The sequence below is a fragment of the Pteropus medius genome, unplaced genomic scaffold (assembly GCF_902729225.1).
Source record: "Pteropus medius unplaced genomic scaffold, Ma_sr-lr_union100, whole genome shotgun sequence".
In the NCBI taxonomy this organism is placed as follows: Eukaryota; Metazoa; Chordata; class Mammalia; order Chiroptera; family Pteropodidae; genus Pteropus; species Pteropus medius.
In genome coordinates, this window is record NW_024352785.1 from 7,782,176 (window position 1) to 7,797,285 (window position 15,110).

General features: G+C 38.5%; 1 protein-coding gene across 9 annotated transcripts in view; it reads left to right on the forward strand.

The window, feature by feature from the left end:
* The window catches only part of APC (APC regulator of Wnt signaling pathway), a 223,011-nt gene that overhangs the window by 92,434 nt on the left and 115,467 nt on the right, over positions 1 to 15,110 (forward strand). For 3 of the 9 annotated variants that reach the window (XM_039848448.1, XM_039848446.1, XM_039848452.1), the window contains exon 1: positions 11,893 to 12,268. The exons of 1 other annotated variant lie outside the window; for it this stretch is intronic. Coding sequence is in view for 6 of the 8 variants with exons in the window: in XM_039848446.1 (XP_039704380.1) it covers positions 12,104 to 12,268 (165 nt within the window). In the remaining 2 variants the exon portion in view is untranslated. Of the gene's footprint in view, positions 1 to 11,892; positions 12,269 to 15,110 lie in introns of those variants that run through there. 5 more of the 9 variants (XM_039848450.1, XM_039848455.1, XM_039848441.1 and 2 more) reach the window with 3 other exon arrangements.

Genomic DNA, 15,110 nt, shown 5'->3' on the forward strand with positions numbered 1-15,110 from the left:
CACACACTACGAGACACAAGATGGAATAGTGCAAGAATTCAGACAGAAGAGACTGAGAGGACCCATGCAGTTCAACTTTACTACAAAAAGTGATTTTCCAAAGGGAAATGAGAAGAATTTCAGAACACAGAGAACTTTAGGCTGCAAAAAAGATTTTCCTGTCCCTTTTCCAGAATGTTAAGAGAGATACTAAGCTGCCTTCTATGGTGATGTAAGAAAAGAAGCACATACTCAGTGCTTTGCATCTCATAGGATATCTGAAGGTCTCTAAGTCAGAGGGCAGGAATAAAGCCCAGGACTTAAAATTGAGCAATCAAAATATAGGTCTCTTTACCCATTCTACTGGTGAGAGATATTGGTGGGACCCCTAATTCTGAAACCAACTCTGCTTCATCAGGTAAGGAGTAAAGCCCTCAGGGACCCTGTTGTCCAGGACTTCAGGCTGTCCTTGTTACCCTGCAGCCAGTAGTGCTTCACTCTCCTTCCAGAGCTCACTCTCCTGACCCATGAGGCATTCCTGGGAGGTGATTCAACCCCATTTATCAACCTCTGTTCCTTACTTCCCCTTTTGCACAATCCCCTGGACTTCGAGTTATAGGGTTTTTAGCACCTTACTTTTCTCCCTTTACTACCCACATCTTTCTTGATAGGGAGAGACTGGAAGAGGCACGATAAAATTTCTACATATATTTTCTTTAAAAAAAAAAGACTCACTATAAATAATTATGAGGTAAAAATCACAAATGCATGGTTCAGAATGAACAAAAATGTCAACTACTCCAATGTTATGCAAATAGGTACTTTGGCTTGTGATAAAATTGCTGAAGACAGCTTCATGCAGGGATTCAAAAAGTGCTGTATTTCAAATAACAGAGCTGCTGATGTGCTCTGAAAAAAACTGGGTTAGATGACCCATGAAGTGGTTCTAGTGTTGACAAAGATTCTGACAATGATACATGTGAAGAACTTAAGTAAAACTATGTCATGATATGAAAGGAAAAAAACAACACTCCTAAATGTATATATCATTTTATACAATATGAGATTTTTATAAATAATTGCCTACTATAACAAAGTTTTTTTAAAAAAAGACATTTGACTGCTTTATCTATATTCCTAGAAGTATATATTTATATTAAAGTTGGCCTAAAATAATTCTAACATTTTTTAATTATTCTATTGAAAAAACATGGGGGATCTGCTTATATTCAGGATTGCCTTGTATTCAGGCATATAAGGTATACAATGAGCAGGGTAGCTAGTAAGCAGCCAAAAACTTATTTCTCCAAGTGCAAGGTAGAACAAGCCTAAGCCTGAGCCTTCTTCCAAGCTTCCTGCTTCAGGAATTTACTAAGCCCAAAGAACTGGTAAGGATGGTGTTTGCGGCCCCCCAAGTTACCCTTTTCATTCCCAGAAAAGAGCAATTCAAAGCCCTTGACATAGGTTTTATTTTAAAATCCTAACACAAACCATATATGTACATATGGTGAATTGATTCTCAACAAAGGTGCAAAGACAATACAATAAAGAAAGAATAATCTCTTCAATAAATGGTGCTGAAAAAACTGGGTATCCATATGCAAAAAAAAAAAGAAAAGAAAAAATGAAAAGAACCTCAACCCTTATCTTGTACCATATTCAAAAATTAATGCAAAACTAGATCATAGATATAAATTTACAACTCATAACTATAAAACTTCTAGAAGAAATCATAAGAGAAAATTTTGTGATCTTGTGTTAAGCAAGATTTCTTAGATACAACACTAAAAACAAGATCCATTAAAACAAAAACAACTGATAATTAGGACTTTATCAAAAGTTAAAACTTCTCTTCAAAAGACACTATTAAAATAAAAATACAAACTGGGAGAAATTATTTGTAAAGTGCGTATCCAACATATAAATGGTTCTCTAAATTTAATAATGAAAAAAAAAAAAGTGGCCACTATTAGAAAGGCCAGAATCTGGAACACTGGCAACACCAAATGCTGACAAGGATGTGGAGTAACAGGAGTTCTCATTTATTGCTGATGGGAATGCAAAATGGATAACCATTTGGAAAACAGTTTGGTACTTTCTTACAAACCTAAATATATTCTTACAATGCTATCTAACAATCATGCTCCTTGGTATTTACTCAAAGAGTTGAAAACTTATGTTCACACAAAAACCTGCACACGGATGTTTATAGCAGCTTTATTCATAATTGGTAAAACTTGGAAGCAACCAAGATATACTTTAGTAGATGAATGGATAAATAAACTATGGTCCATCCAGACAATGGGATATTATTCAGCACTAAAAAGAAATTAGCTATCAAGCCATGAAAAGACATGGAGAAAACTTAAATGCTTATTACTAAGTGAAATAAGTCAACCTGAAAAGGCTACAAAGCATGATCCCAATTATATGACATTCTGGAAAAGGCAAAACTGTGGAGACAATAAAAACATCGGTGGTTGCTGAGGTGGCAGGGAGATGAATAGGCAGAACACAGAGGATTTTAAGGGCAGTGAAAATATTCTGTATGATATAATGGTGGATATATGCCATTAAACATTTGTTCAGACCCATAGAATATACAACACCAAGAGTGAGCCCTAATGTAAACTATGGACTTTGGGTGATTGTGATGTGTCAGTATAAGCTCCTACTTGTAACACATGTATGTTCTACTCTGGTGAGTGATGTTGATAATGGGGAAGGCTATTTGGGGGCAGGAGCAGGGGCTTTATGGGAAATCTCTGTACCTTTCTCTCAATTTTATTGTGAACCTAAATCTGCTCTAAGAAAATTAAGTCTTTAAATAAATAAGTAAAACAATCAACTAACCAAGTAGAATTATTCACAATCGTTTTCAACTGAAAACATCCCAGTATTCCTCAGTCAGTGAATAGGTAACAAACTGCAATCTATATGCTGCAATAAAAAGAAATGAACTACAGATACATGCAACAATATGGAGAATCTCTAATACTTGATGTTAAGTGAAAGAAGTTAGGCTTGAGAGTTTACGTACTGTATAAGTTCTTCATATGACATTCTGGGGGCAAAAAGTGGGGTACAAAACTAATCAGTGGTTGCCAGGAGCTTGAGATAAAAAGAGAGTTTGAGGGATGATAGAAATGTTCTGTATCTTGATGGTGGTTGTAGTTACATGACTATATGCATTTGTCAAACTCATAGAACTGTACTCTAAAGTGGCAAAGTTTACTATATGTAAATTATGCGATGATTTTTAAAATGTTAATAACAAAACAAAAACAGACAAAAACTCCGCTTCAGAGTCAGCATGGTCATTGTTGTTGGAGACTGCTGGCTCCTTAGTCCCAGAAGTAAAGTCAACAGCTATTCCCAGCCATATTTGTGACTCCAGAAATGCTGGAGGGTTGGGCAGTGGTTTGTCTTTTTTCTCATAGACAGCTGCTGGCTGCTGATGAAATATGGAGAGGAGGCAGGATAGGCACAAGAAAGACGGAGAATTTTTTCTACCTATCCTTTTCTTTCTCTTCTTCTTATCTCTTCTGTTTCCCTCCTCCCCCAGCTTTATTTCTCTTGTACTTCCTTTCCCTATTTATCAATTCAAGCCTAGCTGAAAGAATCTCTTGGATGCTATGACAAGTGGGGCAAAAGGAAGCATTTGCTCTGATCAGTAGCATTTTGGTAAATGATTAACAACCAGCTCTCTGAAACACACACACGTGCAAACACACACACGCATACAAGTATATTTATTTAAAATTTACTGATATAAAGAGTATAAAGCACATAGTTTATAAATAATAATATAATACATGATATTCTTTTATGCGAATTCCATATCATTGATTCCCACAGAATGTTTCATTAATTTTAGCTGAACTTTTGTCCCTGTAGCCAACCTATCATTGTAAGTAACAAACAAGTGTAGTTTTGACAAGAATCTTGGCTGATATTTTCATTGACATTAATGATTAAGATAAAAGTGAAACCACAGACATATGTGTTGGAACTTCACTCACTTGTCAATAACACAAGTGACTTAAATAAATTTTATAATAGTTTTTGAATACTGGAAGAATATTTCCTTGATCTTGGTGTCACAGTGACAACTATAAACATATTTTTTGTTTAATCTACATTTTAGATTATTTACATTTTCTCCATCACTGGGCAATCAATAAAACAATAAATGAAGTCCAGATTTGGAGCATTTGTTTATTTCTATGATGTAAATATTCACTCCGTCCAGTTTCACACTACCAGTGTGAAATCACTGAACACAGTTATGAAAGCATGTGCCCAGCATACTTTATTCAGCATTTCCACTACACAGATACAATAAATAGAAACATCAGGAACATAGATAATAGCAGATATAAAATGATTAAAAAGTGATGTTTTGAGTATTTATTACTTTTGTTTTAAACATAATTTATAAGTTTATATGAATAACTGTGTTTAATGGCCAGCTCACAAAATTCCTGAAATTTAATAGTCAGCTCACTTACCGGGCTGTTTGCAGCCCATCAAGGATCCTGGTACAAATCTGTGAACCCCTCCCCCACCACAAATTCTGGGGCAGCAGTGACAGCATGGGGGGAGAGTGGGTGCAAACATATGTTGTTTCCCCGAGCCCCATTACTCTTGACATGCTGCCACGGCTGCTTTAGCCTTATGGAACATTTCCCTGAGCTATTTAGCCTGGTTGGTAGGGCTGAATTATCAATGTCATCAGCCATTCCATAAACTATATTAGGAAATGGATGTGGGCTTCAGTGGAATAAATGTTTTGGTATTCTTCATTACATTTCATTCATTAAAATATTCTGTTGAGGGTTTTTTTAATGCGAATGTATTGTTGATAAAGAAAAATTGTTATTCTGAAACTCCCTTTATTTTTAAAGCTAAATTTGGTGAAAAATATTCACCAAAATGTTAACAATTATCTTGGATGGTGAGATTTTTCTTTCTTCTTGTGATTTCCTGTAGCTTCCAAATTTTCTACAAAAAAATATATAATGCTTTGGTAATATGAAAAAATTGAGACAAATATGAAAAAAATTGAGACAAATATTTGGTTACTTGATATTTAAAACTGCACTGGTTTTGTCCTTTTAAAGACTAAGAGAATAAATAGCATTTCGATAAAAGAATGCCCAGAGAAACAGACATTACTATGTTCAGTTTCATTTAAAAGCCAGATGTCCGGGAATTGAATATGGCCAATTATCAATTTCTACCCAGATGGAGTGTTTTCTTTTTTCCTATCATTAGATGGAAAAGCACAGCATCTCAGGCTGCTTGCTTTATTACATTCAGTCACTTTAGTTGGAAAGCCTTAAGGAATAGGTGGAGCTTAGAAGAAGGGCAGTTTATTCTATCATGAATCAAAAGTTAAAACAGGTACAAGAGCTAGAAGAAAAAGAATTAAGATGTGTGATTGGTTACATGATGAAAGATTTTCAAGCTTATTCTTTGATCAGTTCCAGCAGTGTTAGAAATTGGTTTCATACCTTTTCATGTCAGTCTTCCGATATTACTCTATTGCTGTATAACAAATTACTCTAAGATTTAGCAGCTTTAAACAAGAAATACTTATTATTTCACAGTTTCTATATATCAGAAAGTTGAACACGGTTTAGCTGGCTGCCTGTGGCTCAAGGTTTCCCATTAATGTTCAACTAGCTATGCATGTTGAACCAACCAGCCTGGAATAAATTCTACTTGGTCATATTTATATATATTTTTAATACATTGTTGAATTTGATTTGCTAATATTTTGTTGGTGATATTTGTACCTAAGTTTATGAGAGAGATATTAGTCTCTAGTTTTCTTTACTGTACAATCTTTGTCTAGTTTTAGTATCAGACTAATACTGGCCCTATAAAGTAAGTAGAGAAGTATTCCTTCCTTTTCTATTCTCTAGAAGAGATTGTATAAAATTGGTGCTAGCTTTTTTCAAACTATTTGATAGAATTCTCCAGTGAAACCATCTGGAGATTTTTTTCCAGAGAATTTTAAGGACAAGTTCAATTTCTTTCATGGTTACAGGACGATTCTATTTCATCCTGTTTGAGCTATGATCATTTGTAGTTTTTGAAGAATTTGTCCATTTCTTCTAAGTTGTTGGATTTGTAAGTGTAATGGGATGTAGGAGTATTCCTGAAAGCTATTCCAGATTAGCAATACAATACTTCTGCACACAGAAGTAACTATCAGTCACATAGATATCCTCCCACCAAATTCAAAGTGTACCCAAGCTCAACTTCCCTTTATCTGGACCCCCAAAATGACTATAGCTACTCTAATACTACCTGACACAAGGAGAACTGTGACAGTAGGGAAGTCAGAGTAGAGGGAGACAATATCCTTAACTAAGTATGGTTGAAATTCATTACACATGCAATTTTTGTGAAAACTTATGAACATGTAAACATATTGCTAAGGCACCTTTTAGGAGTTTGGAAAGGGCCCATGCAAGTGAGGGGTCTTGAACTTTAACCTTTATTAGTTACATTGCAAATTAACTTCTGCTACTTTTGGATGGGATACAAAGAGAAAGGAAGTAAATACTTATACTTAATCCACAATCTTGAAGCAGAAGTTTCTTGGATTTCTTTTTTTAAAGAAACTTCTTATTATGAAAATTTCCAAGCATATCCAAAAATAGCAAGAATAGTGTAATGAATGTTCATGATACTCATCATCCAGCCTCTAAAATTATCAAATTTGGTTGATCTTGTTTGTTTGGATGCTTCTAGTTCAAGACACTGCGTAAGATAGATACAAAGGTGAATGAGACATGGTCTCTGCCCTCATGTCTGTACCTAGTGAAGAAGCATAAGGCCAACAATTATGTCGTACTACCCAAGGGAGAACTCTAGACCCTGGAAGGAGAGATCATCTTTAGCCAGGCATGACCAGTAAAGGCTTCAAGGAAGAAATGGGCTACCTAAGAGACGAGTACATGTTTTAAACCCTTTTCCCATTTAGAAAAAAAAAATGAATGTTGTTAGCGTTCATTTAACATTACACATAGGAATGCTATGTTTTCTAGGATATGACATTTTCAGCGATGGAACTACTAAAAACAGAATGTTATAAATAGAATGATGTCATTTGTTTCCAACGACTATTGATATACTAGAGTGATGCGAAAATATTAACAAAAGCGAAATATTTCGTGGTAAACTTTGGGGTAAGGTTAAGACCATTATCTGTGAGTAATCTTGGGATAAACACTGCACCCTCACCACTGGTGAGTATTCTCAGGGCAAACAGGAAATGGATTAACTTGTCCAAGCTGAGGCAGAATTGAAATATCTGAAATACATATTTCTGGGTTTTTACTTTGGAGTGTTCCTCTTGGCTTTTGGGAAATAGTTCAGCCTTATAGCTATTTATTTACATCTCTAAGCAGATACTCAGAGTCATTCAAATTTAGTTAACATTTATTGATTGCTTGCTAAGTAGTACCCATTTTCAGATATATTATTTCATTTAATCCTCACAACAAGCCTGAGAGATAGATATCAACATCCCCATTTCTGAAGATGAGAAGAAGGATCCAGAGAGGCAACTTCTCTAAGCCCGCACAGACAGAAAGCATAACTAAAATTCAGGACTTCTAATTTCAATTCTAGTGTTCTTTAAGTTCTGTCTACATCTGCATGGTAATTAAACTGTTCAAAGTTCTTCCCCAGTTCAGAAACCTTGAGTGGCTCCTGGTCACTACACAACAAAATTAATAATAAAAGCCCTTCATCTACTATTTCCCTTTCTTTACAATCTCATCTTGGTTTTCCTTAAACTTTTTCTTCCATTCACAAGACTGTATCTGATCCTTCTTCTTGTGTTTGGAAAATTGCCCTCCTTATAAGCAGAACCCACCTCACACTATGGAAATCAAAACTCCATACACTCATTTTCATGGCCTCCCTATCAGAGTTGTGTTGTCAAATATGATAACCACTGGTCCCATGCAGCTACTGGGCACTTGAAATGCAGCTAGTGCCATATGTTGAAATGATAATATTTTGCATATACTGGGTTAAATAAAATACATTATGAAAATCAATTTCACTTTTTTCTTTAATTTTATTGATGTGGCTACAAGGAGATTTAGGATCCTGTGTGTGTCTTGCCTTATATTTCTGTTGGACAGCATTGAGCTGGAATATTAACATATGACTGGGTTGTGTCAATCATTTGGCCTCAGTCTTAGGACTGAAAGATAGTGTGGTGAAATCATAGTGATTCTCCTTCATTCTATTGAGAGTAGTGGCAGTGACAGTAACTGTAGTTTCTAGGGGCAGCAGTAATATCATCTTATGTCTGGGTCAGGTGGCACTGGTGGTCCCAGTTTTGGTACCTGTGTCTAGCACTGGCTGTAGTGGTAGCATAATGTTGCGTATTGCTCCTGAAGATCCTGCAGGTATCCAGTATCCTTTTCTGCTAAGGTTCTTCATGAACTCTCCCCTCTCCATCTCAGTCCACAATGGTCCTTCCTCCTTTCAACATCCACGGTGAGTCAGATCCAAACCACACACTTGGCACTTGGCCTGTGCTAGGAATCCTCTCATAGGAAAGTGCCTTTCTTCACAGCCAGATTGTAAAATTCTCTGTATAGGAACCCCTCTTTTGCAAAATTGTCTCCTATTAACTGTCAGGCCGTCTTGGTCACAGCATCTCTAGAGGAATACTTGTTAGTTATCACTGCAGATCTCTGAGGTAGGCTGAGCATTTGTCATTATCCCTGTCATACAGATGAGACTTACTCAATGGGGTCATATGACTGGCCTGAGGTCTTGTAGCTGGTTTGCTGCCAAGACCTCCTCCAATCTCTTCCCTCTATTTCAGGCCTTGCCATATACATAAAATAATATATTAGTTTCTAGGGCTACTGTAATAAAATGCCACAAATTGAGTGACCTAAAACATTGAAAATGTATTATCTCATAATTCTGGAGTCTTTAAGTCTGAAATCAAGGTATTGGCAGGGCCATGCTCTCTCTCTGAAACCTATAAGGAAATCCTTGCTTACCTCCTCCTAAATTCTGGTGGTTTGCCAGCAATCTTTGGTATTCCTTGGCTTGTAGCTATATAACTTCATCTCTGTCTTTATCATCACATGGCTTCCTCCTCTTGTGTCTCTTTCTTCGTATAGCCATCTTCTTATAAGGATATTAATTGTTGAATTAGGGGTCAACCCTACTTTAGTATAACTTCATTTAACTTAACCTCTTAACTACTAGTTAAATGCAGATTTTCGACTATTCAGGACAGCGCCCCAATTCCCACATTGTTCAAGTGTCAACTGTATTTACATCTGCAATAACCCTATTTCCACATAAGTTTATATTCCTTAGTACTGGAGGTTAAGACTTCAACATATCTTTCTTGGGGGATTGGAGATGGAATATTCAACCTATAACAGATAGTAACTATAAGAGGAGAGAATACCAAAGTAACTGAAGAAATTGTCTTGTTTCCAGGATTTATTCCAAGGAAGAATTACACTACACTGGGGTAGAAGGGCGGAGGGAGTCTTTTTAGGTGTATATTCCCACTTAATACTTGGTTTGCATACAGACTAACGGGATTTGGTTGACAAGCGTATGTTTTCATGAGTTATAGTATATCATTTTCCTCATATAAGAACTGAATGGCCCCTGACATAAGATATCAGCCCCATTCTTTCTAGTAGTTCTTCCCAGCTATCCTGAGGCAGCTATCCTGTTTAGAGGGAAATGATGGCGTGTAATTTTGATGAGTAAATGGGATAAGTGATTGTTGCGGTGAGTCTGTTACTCTTTGCCAGAGAACCATCTTAGACGAGTAAGCTAGACGAGTGAGCTATTCATACATAACAAGCCTAACCAAGGGGATGTAGCTAGCACTTAGGATATGTACCCATTATTCTGGTACCTCCTTTCCTCCTTTGATAAAACATAGAAGATATGAATAAAAAGAAATACACATTTTTTAAAAAACATGAAAAGGTAATGGTGAAATGAGCTCTGCTTCATTCCAAAAGAAAAGAATGACAGTAGTTTCCAATTAGGCCCTTTTTTGAGACCCTATACAAGAATAGCAATATAATTGGGATTCTAAGACTCCTGTAGTCTACCTCTAATGAAAGCTTGCTCATGACATAGAGTCAAATCACCAAATAAGCCCATCTTCAAATCCAATTTCTCTAGATGGGAAGAGCGTGGGCTATAGAGTCAGTGCTATCTTTTAATGTGTGATTTTTTCTATGTATAAAAATGAGGATAACTACTTAGCAGGGCTGTGATGGAGATCAAGTACTTAGCATATATAATAGGTCCTCCATTAAATTGAAGCCTTTCTTCTCCCAGTCCTGCAAACATATGCAACACAATTTCTGCCCACTGCCCCACCATCACCTATTCTTCTCCATCTGATTCCCACCCCCCTTTCCAAAGTTCCTATTTATAATCTAGTTGAGGAGACATATTAATAGAAAACAACTGGCATTTAATTTTAATAACAAACAAGTAAAAAAACAATGTAGCATTCTACTGACTACTTAAGTGCTGACAAACCAATAAATGTCTCAATAATTCAGACATTTATTGAGTGACCACTCATGCCAGGCATGGTGCTGGGCATGCAGTATTCATTGGTAGTGAAAACATCTTCCCTCCCTCATAGAGTTCACAGTGTAGTGAGGAGACAGTGAAGAAACGGTAAATATATTACTTAAAAACATGTTGAGTGCGATGAAAGAAATGATCAGGTGCAATGATGGAGACTAATGGGAGGGCAGGAGGGAGACTTAGGTTAGGAAAACTATACCTTCTGCGGTGCAGTTTAAACTGAAACCTGAAAGATGACAGGCTAGACATGTATAAAACAAGAGTAAGGATCTTTGAGACAGTGGAATCGGTATGTACAAAACAGCGAGGCAATCAGGAGTCAGAGGTGTTTGAAGAGGAATTGTTGTGGCAGTCTCAGCAGATTAGAGGGGCCGCTTGGGATAAAATCCAATTCTTGCCATGGCCTCGGAGTCCTACCTTATTTGGCTCTTGTTTCCCTCTGACCTCATCTCCTCCAACTGTCCATGGCACCTATTCTCTCTGTCCCTCTTGTGTGCTCGTCTCCTTCCCACCTCCGGCCTCTTCTTTTGCTGTTCCCTCTGTCTGGAAGGCTCTACCCCATATCTTCTCATGACTCCTGGCCCCTGTGGTTTGCTCTCTTTCCATCCCTTAACACTATCAAATGTTATTTTGTTGATTCATTTTTGCCTTTAATTGTATTTTCTTCCCAACTAGAATGTAAGTTTCAGGAGTTTATATTTCTTACTGCAATAAACCTAGAGCCTAGAACAGTATCTAATATATAACGGAAACTCAAATATTATTTGAGTTAGTGTTGAAATTAACCTAGAGGTAATTCAAGGCAAAGGACGATCAAACTGTGTGAGACAAACAGAAAGGACTTCTGCAAAAGGTTATGTTTTGAATTAAAATTGTGAGGCCGGCGGAGGGGATGGTGCACAGCTACAAACGATAATTTAGGGAATTATTCGTTCATCTCCGTCTTCACTGGATTAGAAGCTCCTTTAGGGCTGGAGCCAAGCTTTATTAACCCTCCCATCATCAGCGCCTAGCTGGTGAACTGGCACGTAGTAGGCATTAGAAAGATGTTGGCAGAATGACTGACTGTGGGTTGCGCTGAAGGGTCTACTAATTTGGCTGCAGCACAGCTCAGGAAGGGGTTGGAGGTCTGGCGACTCTGAGGTTCCGCTTCGCAAAGAGCAGTCGCGCAAACCGCAGGAAAGCGAAGTGGAACCCGGTGGCTGAAGTGCAGCGGTCAACACGGCTGCGCATCAGGACGCTTCTTCGCAGGGCTGCGGGGCACCGACAATCTCCCGGCACGCATGCGCACTGTGTTCTTCCCGCCTCCAACAAGATGGCGGAGGCCAAGTAGCGAGGGGGCGGGGTGTTGCCGCCGGAAACCCGGCCGCTGCTGGGGGGAGCTGCGGGCGAAGGCCCGGGAGCAGCGGGCCGACGTTGGCGTGATGCTGTCCCCGGGAAGCGTTGTTGGGTACTGGTGAAAAAGGTGAAGACGGGGTTGCCTTCCCGGGTGCCCCCTATGTACTCCTCCTTGGGCTTGGGTCCGGTAGCCGCTTTGCCCGCTTCTGTACCACTCTCTGCCCTCGGGTCCTGGAGCTCCAGCGGCGGCAAAGGCTGTATCCCGCATGAGAGGAAGCTCCCGGGCGGCGCCCGTGCTTCTGGCCGCGGGGCGAGCGTCTGGCAGGTAAGTGAGGCTGCGGACATTGGCGTCTCCTACCCCGGCAAGTCTTCTTGGCTTTGCCCCGCCGCTACACGGGACGCTAGTGGTGCGTTCGGCCCGACTCTGCGGCTCTCTTGTCCCCACGTCCCACCCCACTCCCCGCACCCAGTTTCAGGCCTCCATTTGGCCCCTGCCTTTGCTGGTTCTCACACAGTGGGTGGGGGTCGTGACGCCGGCCGCCCTCCGCACCCTTCTTGGCTCTTGATGAAGTGAAGCGTCACCCCTGCAAGCCGTCTCCTTCGCGTTAGGTGGGTGGGTCGTCCGCCTCTCCTATTTAGTCACCTCCCCATCTTCCTCGTTTCGACCCTCTTTTTCTTTTAAAAGTTTCTTTAACTGTCTGGAAGATTACCCAATAGCCTGACAAATAGAATTACAAAGAAAAGGCTGGTTATCCAGAGGCTATTCAGTTTTGTTCACCTTGATGAAGGAATCAAGTCCCCAGGACACCAGGATGGTTTGGGAGAGCTTGGCTCCTTGGCCCATCGAACTTTTGCAAAGTAGAGGAATGGTGCCTTTGATGGCAAATGATTGTTCATCTAAATTCATCTCTTTCTGACTATAGTAAATCTTTAGTCAATAAACTTTTGAGGCGGGGGAGGCGGGGGGTAAGTTTTCTAGATCTAGTGAAAGAATTGAGACGTGTTCGTTTTTAAAAATAAGTCCTTATGAATGTGAGATATTTAATAGCACAAGATAAATGATTTTGTTCTTTTATTCAATATTAGCTTTAAATTACCCAATGAAGCTTTAGAATCCCATATTGTACAGCCCTTTGTTTTATTTAGAAAGGACTAAAATAGAGAAGAGATTTTTAAACTCAAAACTTCTCCAATTTCTTGGATTCACCATTGTTGCTACTACTTAACAGTCCTTATGGTACTTGATATTTTCCATAAAATTTAGGCTGTGCCAGTCTCATTTCTTCTTCCGCTTTTACTGGGATAAGGAAGAATCAGAATAAATGGTGTAATGGTACTATGCCAGAGTTTATAAGTGGTAGTAGTGGACAGAGGTACCATAGCTGATTCTCCCATCTTTTCCTGTAGTTGAATAATGTGTCAAGAGCCCCCAGATTGTAAAAATGGGATTATAAATGGTAGCTTGTTCTTTGAGATCGCAAATAGGTGGACCTTTTTTATTAACATTAAATTGAGCAATATCATTTTGTTTAAATTTTGCTAGGTGCTCTCCAGAATTACTAAAACACAAACTATCCTTGCCTTATTGGAATTCTATCCTAAAAATCTTTTACATGTGAGTTATAATGTTATAATTGGCCTGACAGATTTGTTTACTTTTCATTCTGTCTCATGACACATAACATGTTCCGTTCTTAATCGTAGATTTTATGATCTCTTAATGAATTTCTTAAATTTGGAGATAGAATTGTTCAGTTTTAAAGAAGGGGAGATATTTTTGTTTGTTTTCTGTATAGGCTAGTTCTTTCATTTGTTGCTAACCTTCACTATTCTACAGCCAAGAACTGCATGTTTTTAGAGCTGATTGTCTCTCAGTTCTGTGCTTTTGGCTGAAGAGTGTAGGACTGCTGAGCCCCAATCAATGGTTCACTGCCTCTTGCAAAATAATTTGAAGCATTGTGTCAAAAGACATCTCTAACCACAAACTCTCCTTAAAATCTCACTCTTCCACTCATAGTCTACTTTCCCTACCACTCTCTCATTTTGAACCTGTCTGTTCATCCAACCCATTATTCTCCAGCTAATTTCATTTGCTTCCCTATGTAACCAAGGGAAGATCTACTTTATGTAGATTTACCTTTCTAGTCCCCATTCCTGAATAAGCCTCATCACTAGCTTTGTCAGTTTGATCTGACCCCTGAAATCCTGAAGATGGGTGAGACAGTTATGTAAGGGTATTAGTTTTCATAGCAATTTGTGCTTTGCTCTCTTCTGGGTCTTTAATGTTGATGGTGTTGTTTTTTGTCTCATTTCATAAAGTTTCCTGTAGCAAATAACTCGATCGCTTCCTTTACTGAGAGAAATCTCAACTGTCTGAGGTATACTCCCTCCACTTCAGTCTCTTCCATCTCCGTATCATTTCCTTATTTACTCATATCTTTCCTTTTTTTCAAGAGCAACCCCTTCCAGATGTGTCCACAATCAACCCTCCCCATCTTTATATCTCTAAAACTGTCCATTCTTACCCTTCAATTTCTCCCTCCCTAGCCTACATACATGCTTATATCTTTTCTGGGGCTGCCAGATACAGTGCCGTGTGCTGCACAACTCAAAGAAGCCATTCTGAGTCTTGAGCCTAATGTGCTCCTGTATTCTTTAACTCATTTCCCTTTTGTCGCGAGAATACTCGCCAGCGACGCTTGTGGCTGCAGCATTTACCCCGAGATAACTTGCGGATTGCAATCCTAACCTTATCTCCAAAGTTCGCCACAAAATATCTTGCTTTTATTATTTTTGTGTCACTCTAGTATATCGATAGTCTTTGGAAACAGATGACATTCTATTTATAGCATTCTGTTTTCAGTAGTGGGATTTCCATATACAAAATATAGTAATTCTCTGTCGCTGAAAATGTCAAATCTTAGAAAACGTAGCATTCCTATGCGTGATGTTAATGCTGGCAGCAGCTTCACTTTTTTTTCCTAAACAGGAAAAATGTTAAAGACTAATTCTTTTAATCCCAGTAGTTTGATGTAGTAGGAAGAAAGTTGACTTTTGAGCCAGATAGATCTGGGTTTGAAGTCTATTAAAACCACTTAGTGGCTATGTGACTGGTCAAGTTACTACTCAGACTCTATTCTTTATCTATAAAATAGAATGTTATACTT